The sequence below is a fragment of the Notamacropus eugenii genome, chromosome 5 (assembly GCF_028372415.1).
Source record: "Notamacropus eugenii isolate mMacEug1 chromosome 5, mMacEug1.pri_v2, whole genome shotgun sequence".
Classification (NCBI taxonomy): Eukaryota; Metazoa; Chordata; class Mammalia; order Diprotodontia; family Macropodidae; genus Notamacropus; species Notamacropus eugenii.
The window spans coordinates 85,435,573-85,460,520 of NC_092876.1; the positions used below are offsets into that span (position 1 = coordinate 85,435,573).

At 42.1% G+C, this 24,948-nt stretch overlaps 1 protein-coding gene across 2 annotated transcripts in view; it reads right to left on the reverse strand.

The window, feature by feature from the left end:
- The window catches only part of C5H1orf94 (chromosome 5 C1orf94 homolog), a 64,108-nt gene that overhangs the window by 7,957 nt on the left and 31,203 nt on the right, over positions 1–24,948 (reverse strand). The window contains exons 4-6 of one of the 2 annotated variants that reach the window (XM_072610101.1): positions 22,847–23,022; positions 5,532–5,606; positions 456–652 (exon numbers count right to left, since the gene is read on the reverse strand). In XM_072610101.1, the coding sequence (XP_072466202.1) occupies positions 456–652; positions 5,532–5,606; positions 22,847–23,022 (448 nt within the window). The remainder of the gene's footprint in view (positions 1–455; positions 653–5,531; positions 5,607–22,846; positions 23,023–24,948) is intronic. The other variant, XM_072610102.1, reaches the window with a different exon arrangement.

The window sequence follows — 24,948 nt, forward strand, 5'->3', positions numbered from 1 at the left end:
GTCCCTTCCTGCTCTGAAATTCTATGCTCCTTGCCCAGCCCATGGCAATCATTCTTTCCTGAGTTCTCATCACTCTCACAATCTGTGCTCAGAATTTTGTAGTCTTGGTTATAATCTACCATGTAATGCCTTTGTATTATAGATTCCTTGTTATACTTCTACAACTGGGCTGGGAGCTCCTAAGGGAATGGGCCATATCTATCCTTTTGTCTCCCCGTAGCACCCAATAAAGACCTTGACTTCAGACATCTTTTTACTGCACTTATACCAACCACAAAAACTCTCCAGGTAAGCCTGCCTGTGGACTAGTCACACCATTTGGTACTCTATCCAGAACTGTTTGTCTTTATAAGAACTCTACTGTTCTCACAGTGTTCCCACTTCTACCCAAAATGGTTCCACCCTGCTCTCCCCCATAAATGCCATGTTGGACAGGGTAGAGTTTAGGAACATACCCATAAGCTTGGGGGAAGAGGTACTGTGGCCCATCTCCTGCCATGGGGGAAGGGTCACGGGGGCTGGTAGACAGCTTGGGAGGTGTCCTCTGTGGGTACGAATAGCCAGGCTGGACAAAAGGGATATAACTCAGCAAAGGGGTGTACGATGATCTGAAAATCTGCTGTCCCATCTGCTGCGGGTTGTAGGGCGTCACCTGTCATTCAGAGAAGAGAGAGAATCCCCGCATTGGCAAGGCAGTTTCCATTCCTACCCCTCAGTTCCCTTCCCTGAGTCCCACAGACCATAGCCCATATCCATGTGTCCCATAGATTATATCCCAACACCCACTAAAGGCCCTAGTTCACTTTCTGGTTTCTGTCATCATCAAATATAGCAGGCTTGATTGGTTCAACTTCAGTGTCTGTGAGTGCCAAATCAAACCAAAAATGGAGGCATACTAAATTTAGTTCATTCAACTTAGAATCCGGTCTCAAGATTAGAATTGTTCCCATGGACAAGGGCCATCACATTCTATATAGGAAGGTAGAGAGACTTAGGGTCAAAGATGGGATAAGGGGAAGCTGACATGTTTTTTCATTACCAAGAAAAGAATCTTCCCCACACCCATGTTTCCTCAGCACACAAGAGCTGGAATAAGCCTCAGAAAGCAAGTTCCCAAATTAACTTCTAAAGACTAATTTAGTTGGGGGAGGAAGAACAAAAATGCTAGGACACAGGCTCCTGGGATGGAGAATCCAGGACATTATGAGGTTACTCATAGAGAGGTCACCACTAGGGGTAAGATCAAGGAGAATGAGGGGGCTGCCTGGGGGAGGAAACTATCTAGGGTGAGAAGGGGAGGAAACATCTGATAGGTAACTAATTACTCTTGCTATCTAGTTGATATACTTAGGTGTTTCTACTTGCTAAAGGAGCATAAGTCCTGTCATAACCCTCTAAATTTTAGTGCCCTAGGACAAAGCTCTGATCACTTCACCCTAGTTACAGTTCTGAGCCAAACATTCTACTGCCCCTTTCTATTCCTTACAAACTCCCTTCCCCCAACCCTGCCCCTACACATATAATTCCCCTGATTGGATTTAAAGAGGTTATGTCCTGTAAAGGCATGTGAATTCTATACAAGGAGGAAGCTGATGACTAGAGTTATAGCTCAAGCTCCTCAGCAGAGATACATGGCATTCTGCAGTCTGAGGACACTACCTACCTTGTTAGTCCTATCTCCTAATGCTCCATTCCACAGCCATGAGCATCTACTGCCTCGTTGCTTTTGCTCAGTCTGTTTTCTATGACTGAGGCCTCCCAGGGCCTCTTGGCCTGTTGAATTCCTGTGATTTTTAAAGCTCCCCCTCAAATGTCACCTTCATGAAGCCGTTCCTGATTTCCCCATCTGTATTAGCCTTCACCCTCAGATCTTTGCATCTCTCTAGTGCTCATATTATGTAACATTGTGTAACAGAGTTATCTATATTTGTGTCTTATCCCCTTACTGGATAACGGCTCTCATGAAGACAGGACCTACCTAGCACAGTTTTCTGCATACAGGGCACATTTAAGACGTATTTTCTGTTAAAGGTAAAATCACAGAGAACGGTGTGCCCAATATGAGCATAGCTTCCTGGCGTTTGGAAGGGTTAAAGTTAATAACCAATATGGCCCAAATGTGAAGGATGGTGTCCTACAAGGCCAGGCCTTCCTGATAGACAGATTGTATGTTCTGACTTCAACACTCAAGAGTCCCAGCATGCCTTGCCCAATCCATCAGGGACAGTTAGAGAGACTGCTTTGTCTCTCACTGGTGTCCCAGGCTTTGTACTCGGCACCAGCAATCTCTTTTGGATGAGAATAGAGAGAGAGCTCAGCTGGGACAATCAGATCAACAGACCTAGACTGGATCTTTACTTCATCTTCATAGAAACAGAGGATCACAGAACTGAAGTCAGAAGGAACCTCAGAGGTCACCTAGTTCAACCTCTTCAACTTTAGATGAAGAAACTGAGGCCTGGAGAGGCAAAGTGACTTCACTCGTTCAAAGTCACACAGGTTGTAATAGTCAAAGGCAGGGCATGAAGCCAGGTCCACATGGCCTTCCCCATAGCAGTGTATAACAATCCTGGACTTGGGAGCAACAGAAGCTATGGCCCTGGATGCACCATTGTCACTTGAGGAATGTCGCACACTCACATTAAGAAGACAGAAAGAGATACCATTTGGGAGCCTTCACACCAGAGGGTTTTCCACTACACTGTTCCCTTAAGTCCCACCTAGCCTTGGTGTCTGCTCAGAGCCAACAAGATTTTGGTGTGACCCAAGACACATCAGCTCCAATCCATCTGTCTGCTTCCTTGACATGAACTATGAGTCAAAGCAGAAGTGCTGATGTAATTATTCTGCATTGTATCCCAGCTGTTCCTAGCGTGATGGCGTGATAGAGACCTCCTCAGAGGATGCTCCAGCGTGGGTAAAATGCATACAATTCCATCTGCCTTCTCCTCCACAAGCCACAGTGTTTCCTTCTGAAAACCAGGGATTTCACCATCCCCAAAGATTTCTGGGCCAGCATTCCCCTTCTACCATCTGCTATCTCTATCTATCTGCAGTGATGTGAGCATACCAGGGCATCATAGATATCCCACAGCAATAATAGTAATGACAATAATATAATAATTCACATTCCTAAAGCACTTCACAGTTACAGAACAACCATCTCACAGCAAAGTATCATAATCTCCATGTGACTGATAAGGACAATAAGTGGCAATGACTTGCTTACTGTCACACAACTAATAGTTATCAGAGATGGGATTCAACCCAGGGATTCTGACTCGAAGTATGGCAATCTGTTACCGCACCTGGGATATCCAAACCAAACTTTAAGACCCACCTGGGGATAGAAGTTCAATGTTAAACAAAACCACAAGAAGTCAGAGGACACATTCAGGGTGAGACAAGTGAGGCAGGACAGGGCATCCCTGACTCCAGCGGGCAGCATTGAAGTCACATGAAAAGTCCAAAGTTACCTATCCTGCCTGGATGCTCTGGTGAGGATGGCTCAGTTCTCCCTCACAGCAGAAGCCATCCAAGTGGTGACCTGGACCTATGATGGGCCGCCAAGTGGCATATCATGCCCTGGGGATTCTGGATGAATCTCTGAACTATATCTTGGAGAGGGACAATGGAATACATCAATGAAGCACCTGGAATTCCCTTGGCATTCCATGAAGATCTCAAATACTTCCCTACCTTATGCCCATGAGTGATTAGGAAAGGGGAGAAGGAAAAGAAGTATGTAAGGGGGGAGAAGAAATGGAGGTCTGTATTTATATCTGTGACCATGTCAGTGTCAGTGTTTATGTCTGGATATCTTTAGGTCTGGGTGTACATGTCTGTTTCTGTGTTTGTGTCTAAGCTGTATCTGTGTCTGTGTTTATGTGTGTGTTGGTGACTCTATCTAAGTCCAAGTCCGTATCTGTGTCTGAACATCTACAGGTCTTGGCATATGTGTCTGTGTCTGTATCTATAACTGTATTTGCATCCATATCTGGATGTCTGTAGGTTTGGGTGTATGTGTGTGTCTATGTCTACGTCTAGTCTATGTGTATGTCTACGCCTGTTTTGTCTATGTCTACGTCTACTACGTCTACGTCTAAGTCTACGCCTATGTCATCTATGTCTATGTCTGTGTCCATGTCTAAACTTATGTTGTCTATGTCTAGTCTATGCCTATGTCTATCTCTATGTCTATGTCTGTATCTGTATCTGTACCTGTACCTGATAAAATATCTAGCTGTATGTGTCTATTCCCAGAATAACATGGGGGAAATTGTGAAAATCAGCTGTTTTCTTCAGTGCCTTCTGCTTTTGTTTTGAGATCCCTTTCTCCATCTCTCCCCTTCCTGTTTTGCCTTCAATAACTGCCCCCCAACCCATCCAGGAACCAAGATTTTCCGATAAATCTCTAATGGTGAGGCAATCATTGTACACAGACAGGAGAGAAAAAGGGAGGGAAGAGAAATTTTTAAATAGAAACTTGGAAATACTAATGCCTTAACTCTAACATAGCAATCAAAAATCATAGAACCATAGAAGACTGGAGCTGAAAGAGCCCTTAGAAGAGGTCTTAGAACATAGAATATCAGAGGAGGAAGAAAGCTTAGGCTATCGAATATAGAATGTTTGGCCTGGGAGGGACCTTAGAACATTACAGGGTAGAGCTGGGAGGATCTGGTACAGGGGTGGGGAAGCTAACAGCCTCAAGGCCACATGTAGCCCTCTGGGTTCTCAAAGGCAGTCGTCTGACTGAATCCAAATTTCACAGAACAAATCCCCTTAATAAAAGGATTTGTTCTGTAAAACTTGGACTCAGTGAAAGGACCTAGAAGGCCACATGTGGTTTCCAGGCCATACGTTCCTCACCCCTGAAAGGGAGATCAAGGAGTTCAGTGCCCTTATTATACAGAGGGACTTGCCTGAACTAGGAGTCAGCCCCAGGTTTTCTGGGAGGGAGAGAGCACTGTACTTGGGACCAAGAGACTTGGTTCATAGACCCACTAACTCTGTGACCTTAGGCAAGTCATCTCACTCCTCTAGATTATGTGAGCTTCCACAGAAAATGAGCACAGTGGTTCGTGACCTAATGATATCACAGAGCCACAATAAGAATCAAATTAATTAATGAATAGCCAATTGCTTTGGAAACCAGCTCTCCATCTGTGTAGATCTACTCCCAGTCCTCAAAAACAGATTTGTGATCAACATATTCTCAAGCCTCTCAAATCTCTCTACACCAGAGACTGTCTGCTCTCTCAGGACAACATTGGACCTGTCTTTCCAGGTCTATCTACCTTTGAGGGTCTGTGACTGTCTTTCTATCTGCCTGTTCATCAGTCTATATGCCTGTCTGTCTTTGCATGTCAGTGTTTCTGAGATTATTAGTGTGCCTGTCTGCAGGGTTCAAGGGTGGGGAAGGGGAACGGATGAGCAGAGGGAGCAGGAGAAAAGCAAGAGGAAAGATAGACAGACACACAGATGGAAGGGGGACTGGAGGGCTGCCTGGAAGCAGTGACTGAGCACACCTGTCTGGAGTAGCATCCCAGCTGGGGGTGCAGCGCCTGGGGGTAGGGCATCCGTGCTCTCTGCTGATACAGGCCCTGGGGGAGAGAGGGGAGAAGAGACTCAGCACTGGGTCTGCTGGGGAGAGGGATGGGCGAGGGGAGTGAAGAGGAGGCAAAGGGGCTGGGTCGGGACTGCCAGGGGCCTGGCCGCAGTGTATGTAGGCTTCCAATAGGGCAGAAAGCTTATGAACCTGGGACACTGGTGACTACTGGGCCAATGATCTTGCATCACTGCCTTGCTCAGGAATCTTCTCTACCTCTCCACTGTCTAGTGAATCAACGCAGACTTTCCAGAATGGCCCTGTGGGCTCAACATTATCGTCATCCCTTCTCTTCAGATTCCTCTGATGTACCTGTGAGCCCTCCAGCTCCATACATAGGAGCTGGAGATGGGAAACTCAGAAAGATCTCTAATTTTATGGTGGAGAAAACTGAGGCTAATGAGAGGGCAATACCTTGCTGGCAGTCACTAGAAGGGTGACAGAGGTGGGCTCTGACTAGGTCCCTGACTCCAAATAGAGAACCCTTCCCTCATTGACACACAATGTCCTCCTCCTCCTCCTCATTCTCCCTCTTCTGCAGGTGGTCTCCTACTAACCTTATTCCTTCCATCTCATACTTTTCTCCAAGCAGGTCAGGGTGCTGACTTCTTCTCCCTTCCCCCAACCCCACCCCCAATACCAACCTAAGTCCCTGCAACCCAAGGTTTCAGACAGAGACCTTGAGGAAGAAAGGCAACTGGATGGACTTGGCCCTCTTTCCAGGTGCCTCCTTCCAAAGCCAAGGAGTGCCCTTCAGCCCTCTCTGATCAGCCTTCCTCATTCGCACTAATGCTTAAGCCTAAACTAATCCTCCTACCCTCTCTGTCTCTACCAGTGTGAATTCTTATTTCCATGCCTGTCCCCCATGCCTGGAATGCTTTAGCTCCTCAGTCCCACAGCCAGAAGCCCTGGTTTCCTTCTGAACTAAGTTCAGATTCTGTCTTCTATACCAGGCCTTTCTTAATCACATTGGTTAGGGACTTTCCAGTAAATAACCTTGATTAATTTTGTCTCTGTTTTGTTATATTCTTGTATATGTCCAATTATCCTCTCTCACACCCATAGATCATAAGCTCCTGGGAGGCAGGAATATTTGACTTTTGTCTTTTTATTTCCGGAGCCTAAGCACAAAGTATGCCACAAAATAGATTAATGAATGCTAACTGATTGAAAATCTGCCTCAAAAATTCTTGCTCCCAAAAAGCACCCCTTACTGATCCCATATCCGCTCAAGTGTCAGGGTATGTATTACTACAGAGTATTTGTTCTTTCATGTTGTTTGTCAGGGTTGTTAAGTCATTTCAGGAATGGCTCTTGTCTTCCCAGCCTTCTCAGTATTCCTTGGAGATGGTCACCCACTCTTAACTAGAACCTCATATGCTCCTACCTCCACACAGTACTCACCCAAACTCACTGCCTGTCTGGGCCCACTTGGCCTAGGTATCCCTTTCTATGTTAGAGAACTAAGAGTATAATAGGAGTTGGGGGCAGGGGTAAACCACTTCCTTCTAGGTGTATTAACATCCATGTTGCTTTTCCAAGCTGGATAAAGAAGTGGGTGCTCAATTAATTCTGATTGGTTGGTTGGTTGGCTTATCCATGAGAATTTATGGCAACTTTTCTCTTAGGAATGCATTCACTTCAGTTATCTCATTTGTCCCTTTACAACCCCTCTGAACCAAGAAAAAGTTCAAATTTATTCATTCATTCCTTCATTCAAGAAACACTCAATGAGCTACTTATTTAGGCAAGAGCCCATGCTAGACTGAAGGAAATGCAAAATTAAATATTTAAGATAGGGCACTGCTGTCAAAGTATATTACAGGGTGTCACAATCCCAGTTTTACACATAGGGAAACTGAGGCTCACAGCAGAGAGGTGACTTATTCCAGGTAACTCAGTGAGTGAGTAGAAGATTCAGGACTTGAATCCTGATCTCCTGACTCCTAACCCAGGGTGCTTGTGGATCTGGCCCTGCCTGGCCACAGTGACTCCAGGAGTGCAGCCTTTGGGATCTGAGGTTGTTTCCAGTTTTAAAGTTAAAATTTCCATTTCCTTCTGTGAGTAAGTTGCTCTGGATACTTCCTGGTTAGGTCAAAGGGCTCTGAAGAACTGCATAGAACTGCCACAGAATTCAAAGACCCAAGGCTCCCACCCTGGAAGCTGCCAAAAGCAGGAACAGCTCAGAGCAAGCTGAAGTGATGAATGCCAAGAAGACAAAAGGACAAGAGGATGATGGTAGAAGGGACAGGACTGATGACCAGAATGGGAAGATAATACAGGACAGAGAAGAAACAGAACTCCCTCACTCTTATTTTTACTCCTGTTTTCTCTGTCTACAAGCCTTCTGAAATTATCAGCAGACAGTTAGGATGAGATGAAAAGGGAGTGCCTAGTCCTTGAGGAGCTCAAGTCACCAGGTCCAGAGGAGCTGCATCTTCTAGCATGGAAAGAACTGCTGGGCTGATTGCTGAGTTTCTTTGAGGGATTGTTGGAATGACTGGCAGGATGGAGATGCTCCCACAGAACTAGAGAAAAGTCTATTTCCAGTTTTCAGAAAGGAGAAATGAATAGTCTACCAACTCAAGGCAGGATGAGCCTGACTTTGATTCCTACTAAATTCTAGATTTTACAAAAAATGAAAAACAAGACAGTCCCTGTCCACCAAGAGTTAACAAACTATCAAGGAATATGACAGATCTACACATAAATATGATGCAAGGTAGAAAATGGTAAGAGGCAAGGTAGTGTCAAGAATACTTCAGGAAAATCTGAGGACTCTTCGTCTCCTCCCGCCACCACCATCCTGAATCACAGCCTGTGCAACTCTGGCTGCTTGGTCCCTGCAGCAGCCACGGATCTCAAATATTCAGAGTTCTTACAACATGACAGACATTGACAACAAAGAAACTGAACTTGACTAACAAGATATGGAAGACGTAGGAGAAGTGGAAGAAGAAGAAACTGGCGAGGATGCCAATAGCAAAACTAGGAAACTGACTGTTCAGATGATGCAGAATCCTCAGATTCTTGCAGCTCTTCAAAAAAGATTGGATGGTTTAGTGGGAACATCAACTGGATACATTGAAAGCTTGCCAAAAGTAGTTAAAAGACGTGTGTGAATGCCCTCAAAACCCTTCAGGTGAAATGTGCATACATAGAAGCCAGGTTCTATGAGGAAGCTCATATTCTTGAAAGAAAGTATGCTGTTCTCTACCAGCCACTTTTTGATAAGAAAAGTGAAATCATCAGTGCAATTTATGAACCTGCAGAGGAAGAATGTGAATGGAAACCAGATGATGATGAGATTTCAGAGGAAATGAAAGAGAAGGCTAAGCTTGAAGAGGAGAAAAAAGATGAAGAGAAAGAAAATCTGAGGACTCATGACTCAGGCTTATCATATGAAGAAAATACAGTTAAACCTTCCCAGATGGGAAATGAATCAGAAGTGGTAGCCTGTAGTCACCAGCTAGAATATGCCCTCATCATCTCTTGACTGTACTATTATAGTGGACTCCCAACTGGTTTCCCTGCTAAGCCAGAATCTACATAGTGACCAATGTCAAATCATATTCCTAAGGAACAGCTCTACCCTCACCCACTTCCTGATCAAAAATCTTCAGTGGCTCCCTATAGTCTAAACTGGGATTCTTAAACTTTTTTCACTCACGACCCCTTTAGCACTTCTTAAATTGTCCCATATGGGGTCAATACCTACAGTTTAAGAAATATTGGTGAATAAAATACAAATTCAGTGGCAAGGCACTGAAAGAATTTTACTATTTGGCTCTGATATTCTTCAAACATTGTGTTCCAGTCAAACTAAGGAGGGGAAATTTGGAAGTAGGGGTGGAGATGCGGAGGTGATATACATGAGAAATAGAGGGTATAGTTGAAAGAATGTGAATCTGGAGTCAGGAGAGACATGGGTGTGAATTCTATCTCTTACTCTTCATGAGCAAGTTATTTAATTACTCTGAGCCTCAGTTTCCTCATTTGTAGAATAACCATAATGAGACCTCAAGTAGTTAATTTGTGAGGTTGTTGTGAGGATCAAATGGGATTTGATCCAACAACCATTAATTAAGTACCTACTATGTGCTAGTTTTATAGTTTTTATATAGTGTAAAGACAGAGATAAAAATGACACAATTCCAGCCTTTGATGAGTTGACATTTTCCTGGGAAAACAATATGTACACAGATAAAGAGTTCAAATAAATATAACCATAGGAACTTTGGGGTGGCAGGAAATGCTAACAAGCTATAAGATTAGAAAAGTCCTCATGTAAGTGGTAACACTCAAACTGAGCCTTCAACAGAATGAGGGATTCCCAAAGATAGTGGTGAAGAGATGGTGAGAGCAGTAGCATCGAGTTTAAATAGAAACTGCAGCCTATAATCTCAACATAAGGATCCCTAGGGGTTGCATTGTGACTTAGAATTAAAATGTAACATTGTCTATGTTTTATCATATTTTTATTTTATTTCATTAAGTAGTTCCCAGTTATATTTTAATCTGGTTCAGGTCTCATTTGGGAGTGTTATGGGCCATGTAAAGTGTTGCGAAGTTGGTGGCCAGTCAGCCATGAAGGTCAAGAGTTAGGAGATTTAATGTACAGGACACTGCACATAGACCTGTTTGGCTTCAACATGGTGTGAAAAGTGGAATATTGTGAAATTAGGCAGGAAATACTGGTGGGAGCCAAAATGTGAAGGGTTTTAACTATCAAAGACAAGAGTTTTTGTTCTGTCTTAGAGGCAAGAGGGAGCCTACGGAATTTTTTGAGTAGGGGAGTGACATGGTCATGCAGAGGATGGATTTGAAAGGGAGAGAAGAGAGTCTAGAATCCTGGAGACTGCCTAGCAAGTTCTTGAAGTAGATCAGTTGAGAGGCATGGAGGCCTGAGTTAGGGTGATGGTCATGGTAGTGCAGAGAAGTAAATGAGGGATATAGTGGAATTGTACCTGACTGTTGGATATAGGGAGTGAGAGAATAGGGAGGATAAAAAATGACACTGCGATTATGAACCTGGGGACCTAGGAAGGATATTGATTCCCTTGACAGAATAGGGAAGTTAGGAAGGAATGTATTGAATTGGATGAATGTATTAAATTTCTATAGTACATAGAGATAGTGGCATCTAGTAAGAATTGCTAATGCAGGACCAGAGTTCAGGAAAGCATAGGAAGTTGGATAGATATGGGCATCATCTACAGAAGTGATTATTTGAACCTATGAGAACTGATGAGATCCTTGAGAGATAAAAGTATAGGGACAAATGAGAAGAAGGCCTCAGGCAGAGCCCTGGGGTATAACCAGAGTTAGTGGCAGTGACCTAGATGGTGATTCAGCTACAGTGACTGAGAAGGATCAATCAATAGGCGGGAGCAGATTGAGGAGACAGCAGAGTCACAAGAACCTAGACAGCATCTATGAAATAGAAAGGCGGTCAATAGTATCAAATAACACAGAGGTCAAGAAGAATGGAAAAAGACCATTGGAATTAGTAATGAAAATTACTTATTAGTGGCTCGAGATGGCAGCTTTAGACAAAAGTTAAGAAATGGGAGGCTAGCATGGATAGCTGCTGTTTTTCCTGAGTGTAACTGTGAAAGGGAAGAGAGTGACAGGGTGATAGTCTGAGGGGGAGGGCAGGGTGAATAGAAGCCTTTTTTTAAGGATGGAGAGGTCCAGGCATGTTTGTAAACAACAGGGAAGGAACCAGTGGTAATATATTTAGAAGTACACTGTGAATTTTAAAGCACTTCGCAATTGAAATGATAACAATTGGGATCAATGGTGATGATGATGATGATGGCAGGGACTGTTTCATACTCTGTCTTTGGATATAATGAATCCAAAAGAAGGCTTTGAACACAGCAAGAGCTTAATAAAGGCCTACTGTTAAAGTGAATCTAAGAAATGATCAAGACCCTACATTTCTGTGTCCTTTGTAAATTGAATCCCTTGAATGTTTGTACTTTTACCCTGGCATTCGTAAAATCTTGCTAAAAACCCATTTGTGACTTGGGCTTATTAAGGGAACAGGCCAATGACATAGTAAGGGCACTCTGGTGACAGCAGGATTTTGAGAGTTGAATGAGCCAAACCCTGCATGCCACAAGATGCTGGCTGCGATGATTAAAATTGGTGCATAAAGAGCAGGAACAGAGCTGCTGTCTCCAGAGTGTGATTTATGGAGTTAGCTAGTTCCCTATCCTGGGGTTCAGAGGTGGTGGCCACATTTTATCACACTCATCACAGCCAGGCCTGCTTTGACTTCTTTGCAAGCAAATGGCCCCTGAAAGACTGGAGCAACTATGATCTCTGAAATTCCTCTCCTCAGCCCAATTCCCAGCTACATCCTTGGGAAGGCTTCTATTATTTTTACCAAGAATTCCTTGTCCCTCCAAAGTCACACTGATTTGGGCAATGTGCTTATCCAAGGCTATAGAAAAGTATTCTAACTTGTAAGAAACAAGGACAGATTAGGGGAAAGATTTTAACTAAAGAGGGAAGAGGAAGAGACTTCTTTGAGAATATAGGCAATGAGGTTCACCACCCCCACCCCAGCCAATTCACTGTCCATGTCCAGGACACATATAAATAATAATCATTCCCATTGCAGACAGATGCCATACTCCAGATCATGCAGTCCAGAGAAGGAGCAAAAATATTTGCAAAGCAGCCTTGAAAAAAAAAGTAGTGATGGGTATCAGTAAACAGGCAAGGGACCATCAGGCCTTCAACATGATTGAACATGATTGCTACAAAAATAACTCCAGAAATCACTGCAGCGTACAACCACCAAAACTCCAAGGATATAAAACTCCAAATAACGCAAGGAAATAAAATTAATATCCTGCATCCCAGCTGACATCATCACCTGAACTCACATAACCCTTCACCCAATGCAGAGATAACAGCAGTGGAAACAGAAATACAAGGCACTTTCGCTTCACTAGTTGAAGTCATCAGAGAAGACTCCATTTTAACATCATTTTGTGGCTTTGGGGAACCCTCAGGAAGTGCAGCTGAAAGCCTGATGCTAGATAACCCTCAGAGGGGACACTTCTAACCACTTGTGGTCCATTTACCCCAGGAAGAACGCCTTTGTAATTGATCAAGATGGGGACACCATATCAGCCTATCTGCTTTCTGAACTTCATATCACTGAAGCCCTATGATCTCAATTATAGTGACAGGAACCCTGGCCCAAGTCCATAATGCCAAGCTCTCTTGTTAAAATAAATGAAGGATGGCTATGTATGAGATAATGTCCACAAGATCCTCTTCCCAGAGGTAGAGTCATGAGCTTCTAAACCTCCAAGACTGTCCTAGCAGTCTTCTCTGTATTTCCCAATGGATACACTGCTTTTGGACTTCTTTGGAGTTCTCCATCCTTTCAGTACTTTCTTTTGCCTCCCCATACCCTGCGTCCCATGATTTTTAGTTTTCTATGATGTATTGTCTTTTCCTATTAGACTGTAAGTGTCTTTAGGGCAAGGGCAGCTGTCTTTCTTTTTATCTCTATTTATATCCCCAGGACTTAGCATAGTGCCTCACACATAGTAGGTGCTTCATAAGTGTTTATGGATTATGACTGTAACTATGACTGTGGCGGTAATACATTACTATTCATCTGGTAGGTACTCAGGTAAGTCTTGATGGTCAAGGCAAATCTTGAAACATCATCCAGTCAGTAATTTAACAAGACTGAGGCCTTTTGTTGGTAGTGGCATGACACATTTCATGATAAGAAACCTGGCAAGTCTTAGTGGTTAATGCTCTCCCAAAATCTCTTTTAGGAAATCCTAATTAATTTATAGAACCCTTTAACACTTTCCTTGAGGATTATCAAGCATGGTAATGACAAGTTGGATAAAATTCCTGTTTGTGGATTTAATTGAGTTCAATAGGGAACCTATAGGAAACCTAACAGGTTAATAAGAAACCTATTCTCAGAAAGGATCATGTCTACCAGTTCCTGAAGTTTGAGGTAGAAATATCTTCAGCCATTTTGAGAAGGAGCCTATCACAATCAACAATTTCTTCTTTCAGAAAGATGCCGGAAAGTCAATAAAATCAATTTGAAAAATCAGTCGAAGCTTTGACTAAGACTTGTTGGTCACTTTCCAAAGTGAGACAGGCAGCCTTCTGTGAGTTATGTGGATTTATCTGACATATAATCTCTGTCCTCATAATCTCTTAACTATCAAAAAATCATTCTAGGCTGTAAAATAAGACTATTGTTGTTATTTTGCTGCAAGACTTCAAGATTTCATTGCAAGCACGGTTTTTTTAGTCAAGCCACTCTCAGGTGGTTAGTGTGGCTCATATGATAGCTTTCTGAAGCCACAAAGTAATATGGCAAAGGATGCCACAGATGCATACTCTAAGGGAGAACAAGTTTGTGGGGACCTGTGAATGGCTTAGAGTTCTGTCATCAACAGGTGACCGTTCTGTGTGCTTTGTTCAATAGATGGGTTAATTAATCTATTTTTTAAATTTATTTTCATTAGAGTAATTCAGTTTATCTGTCTGGCAAAATGAGTCATGGAGATCTTCTAATGTCAAAACTTCCATTGGGGATGGACCAGCAAACTTTAAGATTTGATATGGTGGATGGCTCAGGATGTCATTAGACTCTAAACAACTAGGCTTGTGTGTATATGTCTAGTAGTCCTAAGTACTGAATAGCCACCTAGTCTAGCATACTTGAGTATAAAAGTAAAAATAATAATTAGCATTTTTATAGTGCTTTAAGGTTTGTCAAGTGCTTTGTATGTGTTAACTCATCTGGGAAGTAGGTGCTGTTATTATTCCCATTTTAAAGATAAGAAAATTGAGGCTGAGAGGTGCTAATTGACTTGCCCAGGGTCACATAGCTAATAACTATCAGAGACATGATTTGAACTCAGATCTTCTTGACCCAAAAGAATGTATCAAGCAGCTGACAAGAGATCCACAGAGGCCCATGACCCGTAGAAATTGTTGAGGTATAGTTACGGTTCTGAAACCTTTGACTCCTATGACATCTGCTTGGGTTTCTCTATCAGAGCATTCTTAAGTACTAAACAACTTGAGATCATCTGACACTTGGGCATGGCTCCTACACAGGAGGTATGGTAAGAAGCAAATAGCTCCTGCTCACTGTGATGCACCTGGCCAGACTCAGAAGTCAGTAACTGGCATTCTAAAGTCAGTAACTGGCATTCTAAAGAGCACTTGATGCCACAGGAAGCTTTTTCTGGTCAGGAAAGAAGTGGTTTCATGATGGTTCCATCTTACAGACAAAGCACATAGCAGAATCTGAGTAATCTCACGGAGGAAGGACGCCCTAGGAAGGTTTTGAGGAAGGTGCACAGTGGGTCACATCCTGTCTTGTCTAGAATGGTGTGCAGACCAGTAACACTGATGTGTTGGCCACAGAGGTGATACCGAATATTCTCATTGTGCTCTAACTCCTTTCTTCCCCCTGACTTACTGAAACAGCATAGGCTGTCCTGGGGACTTTCCACAAAATCAGATACTGTTACTCCCATGATCAAATGATTAAAATACAGTCTCATGTTTGGAATCCTAGAAAGCCTCAAGAAATCTTCAAGCAGTGGAAATTCCAGATTGAAGGAATTTAAGTCAGAGCAAGAATGCTGCTCAGGTAGTGACTGCCTGGTAGTTTGCAGCAGCGTCATCATCAATCAGCTGTTGATAAGCTTGGGCCAGGTCACATTTTGTTAGGATTGTCCCCTCCATCAAAAACAGCAAGGAGTTGGCTGATGGGAGACACTGAACATGGGAGCTGCCGAAGGGCCTTGTTTACAGTGCATCTGTCATCTTCCCAAAGCTTTCAGGCTTAGGCGCCCACACAATCAATGCAGTTCATGAATGTGTGACTGGTCTTCATTTGTCTTCAGGCTGCACACCTAACTCTCTAGACTTTGTCTATCATGTGTGCCACAGAAGCCTCTCCACCCTGGAAGTTCAGTATACCACTGGACCTCTCATGTTGGAAGTACGCTCTACCCTGGGGCCTCTTGCTCTGATCTACCGATTCCCCACTGAACTTTAATTTTAAGGGGATCTCCCAGACCAGCCATGGCTTCTACTTCAGGCCTCACCCTTGATTCTCTAGACATTGTCTAACTTACCTCCACCCTTTTCAATTTCCTTTTATGTACTGTCTTCTACCATTAGAATTTAAGTTCCTTGAGGGCACAGATTATCTCTTTCTGCTTGTGTTTCTACTTCTAGCTTGGTGTATTTATACACAGTGCCTGACAGCAGCAAATGCCTAATCAATGCTTGTTGACTTACCTTGACTCTAGGATGTCTTCTTTGTGTGATGATGCCCAATAAAGGTGCCCAATAAAAGTTTGTGAAATAAAGTTGAACTGAAACAAATTGAATTGAATGCTCAACATCACTTTCAATTTTTACTGTTAGGGCAAAGGGCAGATTTCTAGCTTTGAGGTGAATTAGTGTGGGTTAGCTGGATCCAGGTGGAATGATATTGGTTCTGCTTTGGGAGGGTCAAATTCCATAGAAAACTAGCAAGATAGAAAATGCTGACAACATCATGAAGTCTGATTTTTCTCATCAAATAACCCATCTTGGTATGGATGAACACAAGCTGTAATACTGGCCTCTGAACCAATCAGAAAAGCAAAAGGCTTATATTCTACACACCTACCACAGGGGAGACATATAGCGTACATATTTTTCTGCTCATGTTTCTGATTCCTAGGGAAAGGCATTGGGGTACAATGCAAATAGCATGGAGTTTAGAGTTAGAAGACCTCAATTCAAAATTCAACTCAACTATTTATTACTTCCATGATCTGAGGCAAAACACTGAACCTTTCTGATTCTGAGTCTCTTCATTCATAATATAAAAGGTTGCCTCAGAGAACCTCTGAGGCACCTTCTAGCTCTAAATCTAGGAGGCTCTGAGTCACCAACTGTCAGCTGCTGCTTCTTCTTTCCATCCTACTGACTCTTTCTTACTGATGCCATCTCCAAGACCAAGTTAGGAAAGCTTCCATCTGGAAACAGTGAAAGAAGCCCTGACAGGGTCATGAGCTTCAGTGGACACCTCCACCTTGGGGAAATGAGATGTAAAGTCCAACGATGCTAGTACTTTGGCACCTAGCTCCTGAGAAGTATAAATCTTCTGCCCTGAAGGCTTTGGAGCAACTTAGTATTGTGGCAGTTAGCTGCCAATTGCCATGTACCATCGTCATCAGGGAGGCTTGTAACATACTTCAGAATACAGAATCCAGGGTTCAGGGCTGGTTATGCTAAATTGAACTGCCACTTCAGGGTTAATAGGACTGCACCATGGGACATTTGATCTCCACCTGCTCCTATCTATGTATATTTCAATAAGCTTCACTATCCCTCCAATCATAAATCTCTCTTGTGTAGCTGCTTTGGGCACCTTGTAATTCAGACCCATGCTCTGATCAGCTGGTCTAGTGAGGTGAACACACTTGGATACTAGTTTCTGATGGATATAAGGCAGTTCCTTTCTATGATGCTTTTCCACTTCCTCTTTGGAGTGAAGAATTGGAAACTTCTTAATGAAGAATCCATCCTGGCTCATTCACAATGCGGCAGCTTCCAGTCGGGGTGACCTTGTCATTCTGAATGCACGAGTGCCTTCTAGAAAGTGAGTAACAGGTAAAATAAAAAAAAAAAATTTGCAGAAGGCATCTGTATCAATTATTAATGCAACACACTACAATAGGAGTCAATTTCCATCTTGTACTCCAAGTCATTTTAAGTCCTATGGCAAATAGTGCAGCATCTTGAGACAATGAACCCTCTGAGAATGATCCTGAAAACTACAGAGCTTTACTCCCATGTGAATAATCAAGATGGGTGATATGAACTGTGATGGCAGCTCCTGGGCTTTCTTCTGATGGATTGTGAATGTGTTACTTTCTCAAGGTGACCCCAGCTCTGACAGAACGTGCATTCTTGAATTTGCAAGCAGAATGTCTTTGTAATGTTTTGCAGCCTGAAAAAGGGTTGCTCTATCTGAATTGATTTGCAGATATTACAGAGTTGTCTCTTCTGTGTTCTGTTAGCAATATTTGCAAGAGTTCAGTTGCCTACATGTTATGGACAGTGTTAAATTAGAAGATATACTTTTAATTTCCATGACATATAGTTATTCAGTCTTACTAGCTAAGCCCTTGTTTATAGCCAATAGCATTTTAAAATTTAATTCAGAAAAAGGTTCTACTGAAGGTCTTCACTGTTATTTCTATATTTAAGGTGTCAATACAGCCTGCGGCAGCATGGTACAGGCAATGGGGTACAACAAAAAATAGCATTGGATTTAGAGTTTAAAGGCCTGGGTTCAAATCCTGCCTTTTTCCCTTTCACTTATGAATGTATGAACTTGAACAAACTGCTTAACCTTGACAGATTTTCATCTTTACCTGTTAAGTAAGAAGTTTGAGTCTCGAAATTCCTATACAGTTCTAAATCTATGACCCTCTATCATCTAGGAATCCCCTCGAATTGCAGTATTGAGAACAGTGGCATACTACCTTTGCATTGTAAACAACCATGCTCTTGCTGAACGGTTGATTCTGTTTATTAAATTTTAAATCTTTGGACAATAACTGTTAATAGGACTTTGAGCTTAGGGGTCATCTGTTGGTGCTGGTGAGAGGTAAGTTCTAATGATCCCATAATTTTATTGAACGTTTTAGTCTTAAAGAAGAAAAGACAGTAAGGGATCTTATGGCTAAGTATCATGGTCCTGCCAGTTGTTAGAAGCATAAAATTCTGCTCAGGGTCTGCTTTTTTTTTGTTTCCTTCAAGAAATAGGGATAGTCTCTCTTCACAGGAACCCTAGGAATTAGGATGATTGACATGAAATTCTTCCGTATATCCTGGAAGTTATTTTAAGCACAGGTCATTTCAAGTTTCTGAGTGGCAAATATATTCAATAGCTTATGAGTGGCATTTGAGAATAGAGCTGCTCTGCCTACAATTGTCCAATCCTCATTTCCAGAATACATTTTTTACTCTATGCTAGTGAACAAGTGAAAGACCAACAGACCTTTCATCATGGCAGGTTGTTTTATTGTTGTAAAAGTTCTGCTTTAAAAAGAACATATAATTATATGAATTCCAAAAATTTAGAAAACCTAAAATACTCAAATAAAACATTTCTGCATTACATTGGAGCATTCTCTAGTATGCACCTCACTACATGAATCTACTTCTAATACCCAGAGGAGTAAGACAAGGCTAGCTCCCTCCAAAGCCAATCTAAGCACATTTGAGACTTAGATATTGTATTTCCTTGACCAATGGGCTTTGTAATTTCACCAATTTCTGCAGAATCTTGATTTAGTTTGACTCCCTTTCCTCTTTGCTTCACTCTCTCTCTCAACATCTTTATCTTTCACCTTGGTACTTGGAATTTCCAGTAGGAGACTGGATGATTGTCAGGTGTGGAAAGATTTGGAGCTGAGAGAGACACTGTGGAGATGTTTACTTCTTTTATAAGCACAATGTTGATCAAAATTAAAGACGGAGAAACTTTAGGGTAACATTGCGATAAGAATTGAATAATCCTAGGCTAGGGATGGTTCTCACTAAAGATAGGTGTTCCTTATTAATCTAACTAGTTTAAGACAGCTCTATTGGTCCCTCCTGAAGGTCCCTCCTTACAGACAGATCCAGACAAACAGAATCCCTACCAGGGGCTCTTATCCTCACAAGAATCACATAGATGAGGCATCATTCCCAAGACACAGAACCAAATAAGCAGGTTCCCAGGGAGACAGTTACTCAGGTCATTGGACAATAGAGGAGAGAATTCTGGCACTGTGAACAAGAGGTCCTTGCTTCACGTAGGCCTATGAACACTATCATGATAAAGCCCAATACTATATTGGAACAAGAATTTTATGTGGACAGAAACAGGTCAAATCACCAGTGTCATCGCAATCCTATTGAAGATATGTCTGGACCTCTTTTTCTGGGAGGTTTTAAAATAAGAACTGATTAGGACTCACTCCAGTGGCATGCCTCCTCTGACTACTCTTCCCCATCTTGCACCCTTCTGTTTGATAGCTCCCATTCCTATGCATCCTTGAATATGCTTTTGCCAAATGCCCAGAACATGCCACCATCAGAATAATGCTCTTGTTTGTAAGTTAGTTGATATCAAGAACTGATTTATTTTTTCTTTGTACCCCCAGCACTTGGCAAAATAGCTGGCACAAAACAGGCACTTAAATGCTTGCTGATTGATTCTTTGTCTCATGTTACCTTGTCACCTTCTTCCCAACAATCGAATGTTCCTCAAAGTTCTTCCCTTGTCCTCTTCTCTCTCTTTGCACTCACCCTTGACAATCTCATTCATTCCTATGGCTTCCCCTACCACCTTTATGTGGATGACTCTATATCTCTAGCTCAGAAGACCAGCACTAAACCCACATCTTCAACTATCTACAAGGCATCACTTTGGACCCATTCCACTGGCCCATCAAACTCAACACATCACCAAATAACTTATGACCTTGGTCTCAAATGAATATATTCTTTCTCCTAAATCTGTTCTCCTTTCTGACATCACATTTCTGTTAGTTGGCACACTTCTCCAGCATTCAAACCTTTGAAATCATGGTTCTCATTACCTTAACCTGGGGTCACCCTAACCATTTAATCGTAGTCCCAGAATACCAAGTACTGCAGAGGGAAGTCATAAAACTGCTGACTGTACCCATTACAAATTCATCCTGTTGAATTTCAAATCAGCTTTCACTTCCACATGGTAATATTATTTTTCCTCTGATTCAAAACTCTCTGAGTTGGAAGAGTCCTTTGAGGTCATTGGGTCTAACCTATAGCTGGAACAGAAATCTCCTCAATACTACCCCCCTCCCCCAACAAGTGGTCATTCAATCTCTTCTTAGAGACTTCAAGAGCAAGGGAGTTTCAGGGCAGGTTATCTTACTTCTGAGTTATTCTAAGCATGAGCAAGTTTTCCCTTCTATCAAATGAAAACTGCCCTCCATTTCTAATTGATTCTCTTTCACACTCCCCAAAGTAACTGGTTTAAACCTCCCTCAAGGCACCCATCTTCCCCTTATCATCTTTTTTTTTTTTCTTCAACAGATGATTTTACCTCTTGCTTTATTGAGAATATTGGATCATCAGTTGTCCATTCTGCCATTTTTCCTCCTGCACATCTCAAAATCTCTTTTGGTCTTCACTCATATTCCCTTCTTTGCCCTTATCAACCTTATCTTACTTATTTGCATATATTTAATATACTCCTTCCTGCCCCCACCTCCAATTATTTTTTAAGGTCAATAAGAGCAGGAACAATTTTATTTTTTACCTCTACATCTCTCATACATGACACAATGCCTTATGCATAGTAACTGCCAAATAAATATCTTTTAAGCTGAATTGAATAAATTTGACTATTTCAAGTCTCTACTCCAAAATCTTTGGTGGTTCTTGACAACCTCCCAAATAAAATCCTAAACCCTTTGGCTGAATTTCAAGACACTCTGCAGTCCAACACTCCTTACCTTTCTAACCTTATTTCATCCCACATTCCCCATCCCTTCAGCCCTAGTTTGTCTCCCTGTCTTCCATACAAGCTCTACACTTTCCCTTCTCTGTGCCTTTGCTGATATCATGCCCTGTGGATAGAATAACTTTCCTTCCCTTAAATTGCCTGTTAAATTCCTACCATTTGTTTAAAATCAAGTTTAAATGTCACCTCTTCCAGAGACCAGGGACTTCTCTGATCCTCTCAGTCAATAACAACCTTTTCTCCCTCAGACCTCAAATAGCACTTTGTTTTTCAATTATTTTATGCACTTAGCTATCGTACCATGTATTATACTTGTTTGTGCATGCACCCTATCCCTCTCCCAAACGAAGAGGTAGAAATTATAGCTGATCTAAAGTTTGTATTTTCTCCAGCTCCTGCTATAGTACTCTATGGACAACATGTTTAAAAAATGCTTGTTGAGCTGACTTGAATCAGGATGGCAATATCCACATCATACATGGAAAAAAAACAAAGGGAGTCATCCCTAACACTGCTAGCTCCCTGACAACCAACACAGAAGAAAGTCAGTGGATGGCACTCTTGGTATGAATTGAATGACTGCATAGAATATGGTGAGCCCAACTGACCAGGATTCCCCTATCACAGGTACAGAGGGGTGTCGCTAGTTGCACCAAGAAAACCACCTGACAAAAACCCAGGAGAGAGAACAGATATTTCTAAAGATGGGTGAACCTTGTTTTCAGAAAACCTGATTTACCCAATTCAGAAATTACAAACTAGATAAATTGCAAGTATGTATTCATATTACAAATGTACCATTCCCTTTCTACAGAAAAATTCACTATAGAAATTCTTTAAAAAGCAGATTTCTTGAGTGGATTTTGAGTCACGATGCAATTTATACAGATTCAGTTCCATACTTCCACAGACTGAGCTACAGTATCAAGACAAGGGACTTGGCTACATATGCATTGATTGGTCTGTTTTGGTCCCCCAGTAGCACATTTCTCAGAAGAGTTTTGTTTCCCCCTTGCATGGAGTCTGCCATACATACCCCTTTCTACCTTTGATTGATGGCCATTCCCTTTGCACCTTCTGAATTTCCTGCTAACTTCCTGCCAGAGATTTAAAATCAAGTTTAAGAGTCTACACTTCCAGGGACCCTTCTGTGATATTCCCAATCAATAACAACCTTGTTACCATCCAAGTATGTGTGTCATTCCTCAAGTAGCTGGCATGACCTGGAAAACCAGGAGGGTATTGGAATATTCTTTCAATGGACGTTTCAGCCAGGCCTCTTGGTACTCTGCCCTGAAACTAGAAAAGTGCCTTTTTGGAGGCACTAACCTACTCAAGGAAGCCTGGCCATGTCTAACATCACAGAGTGATCTGGAAATGAGACAACAAAATACTTTATTACATCCAGGTGGAAGGGTCAACTAGAGCATTCATCAGGAGCATGAAGGCCTACTTAGAGGCCTTCCTTGACTCACTGTGTGCCATGCAGCCATAGAGCTAGATTCAAGAGTGTTGAATTAGAAACCCAGGAGATCAAATACCCTTTTCCCATAGGACCTTGAAGAGGCAGAGTCATCTAAGTCCAACTTGCCTATCTAAGGCCCAGTCTATGGGTGACTCTATAGTTCAGGCCCCAGGGTACAAGACACAGTTACCTGGTATTGTGGGAAGGTCGAGTGGTTGGTAAACACAGGAGGTGGAGGATAATTCAGGTTGAGCCAGAGTGGCTGGTTCAGTGCTGTCGAGGTCAAGGTTGTGGTGAAGCGTGGCGTGAACACATTTCCTGTATATTTGAGACTATTCTTGTCCGCAATCGTCATTGGCGCATTGACTGTGGGACAAAGGTCAAGGGCTTCACTCAAAAAAAGGCCAGGAAACCCAGCAACCCTTCAGCTCAACACTTAGCCCAGAAGTTACAGTCCTCAGAGGACCACCCCTCTGAACTCTGGGTGAATATCCAAACCTCACCAGGATGTAATAATTCTGACCTAGGTTGGACAAGATTTTGCCTCCAACTGACAAAATAAAACAAAAAACAAATCACCTCCTCCTTCCCTCAAAAAACCAAAATAAAACAAAACATGGTAAAGCAAATTCATAACAAAAATAAAAGGGAAATGTTTAACTCCTTTAAATAATCAAGAAGCATTTGTTTTAATATTTTTATTAAAGACAGTTGCCATTTTCATCTATTCATTAAAACAAGACCCCCAAGGACCTCTATTTTTTTCTAAGAGTAAAGATCACTGAATTAGAAAGGCTGAACTTCAAGATCTGAATTTCAAACCTTGTTCTGCTACTTTTAGGGGACTACAAGGCCAATATGAGTCATCACTAAGTGATACGGCAACCAAAGTCCTGATGTAATCTCAGGCTGCCTTTAGAGAGACATAATGTTCAGGACAAGGGTGGGTAATCATGTTATTGTGCTTTGCCCTTATCGAATCACATCTGGAATGTGGTGTTCAGTTCTGCTTGCCGTATCTGAAAAAATACATTGATATGCTGTAGAGTATCCAAAAGAGGGAGCTAAGGGTTATGAAAGACCTAGGCAGCTACATGGTGCAGTAGACATCAATCAATAAACATTTATTAAATGTCTGCTGTGTACCAGGAATTTTGCCAAGCATGGAGTCTAGAATCAGAAAGGCCTGAGTTCAAATCCAGCCACAAATACTGTATGACCCTGGGCAAGTTACCTAACTTCTGTTTGCCTCAGTTTCTTTAATAATAAAGTAAGAATAATAGTGGTACCTACCTCCTATGGTTATTGTGGCCCCACTTGAAGACCTAGAAGGTCACATATGGCCTCAAGGCTGCAGGTTCCTCACCTCTGGCCAAGATGATCCCTAAGATTTCTCTCTACTCTAAATGTTGCTATTATCATCCTACGAAGGCTTTTCACATCCCATAGGAAGGTGTGTGATTTGTTCTTGGCAACTCCTCTCCTCACAGAATATTAGAGCTGAAATGGGTGCTGTTTTTACTTAAAAGTATCAAAGCAATTTTCCCCCCAAAATATTATAGAATATAGTCTAGACTTGCCCCAAATTAGCCTGATTCAATGAGGTTTTTATGGCATTATTTGTCTGAACCTCAGTACTAGTTGAACTATTTGGAGGGTCTACTAGCTTCTTTGTTGGGAATAATGACTGGTTAGCTAGAAGGAGTGGCCAATTGTCAGAGAGATTAAAAATACGAGTAATAATGGAGATAGATCCTGACTGACTGTGCTAAGAGCAGGAAATTCCAAATCAACCAATCCAACAGCTCAATAAATAAAATTCAGCAAGAGCCTATTTTATACAAGGCTGTATGCTTGACAGGGGGGATATAAAGAAAGAGGACCTGACCTCATATAGTTGACAGTCTAATAGGAGAAAAGATATGTGCACACAGGGACAGGATATACAAAGAATAAGCGAGGTGCAAAAGAGAGGTCCTGGCAATGTGTTATGGGAAATAAATGGTAGGAAGGGGAAGAGTGGCTTTGTTCTGTTTTGTTTTTTTAAGTGGGAAAATGTCTTATAGGAAGATGATCTGACTCGGCCTTAAAAGTGGATGGGGATTTCAGCAGTCAATGCGTTTGAGGGGAAAGGTTGTGAATTCCAGACAAAGGGAGATAGTACAAACCATGATATCAATTTAGGAAAGGCTAAAATGAGAATTGGTTCTGTTTGGTGGGAACTTGGGGTCTATGAAGTCAGGAGTCGGAGAAGACAAGGCTGGAAAAGATGGCAGCAGACAGATTTTGAAG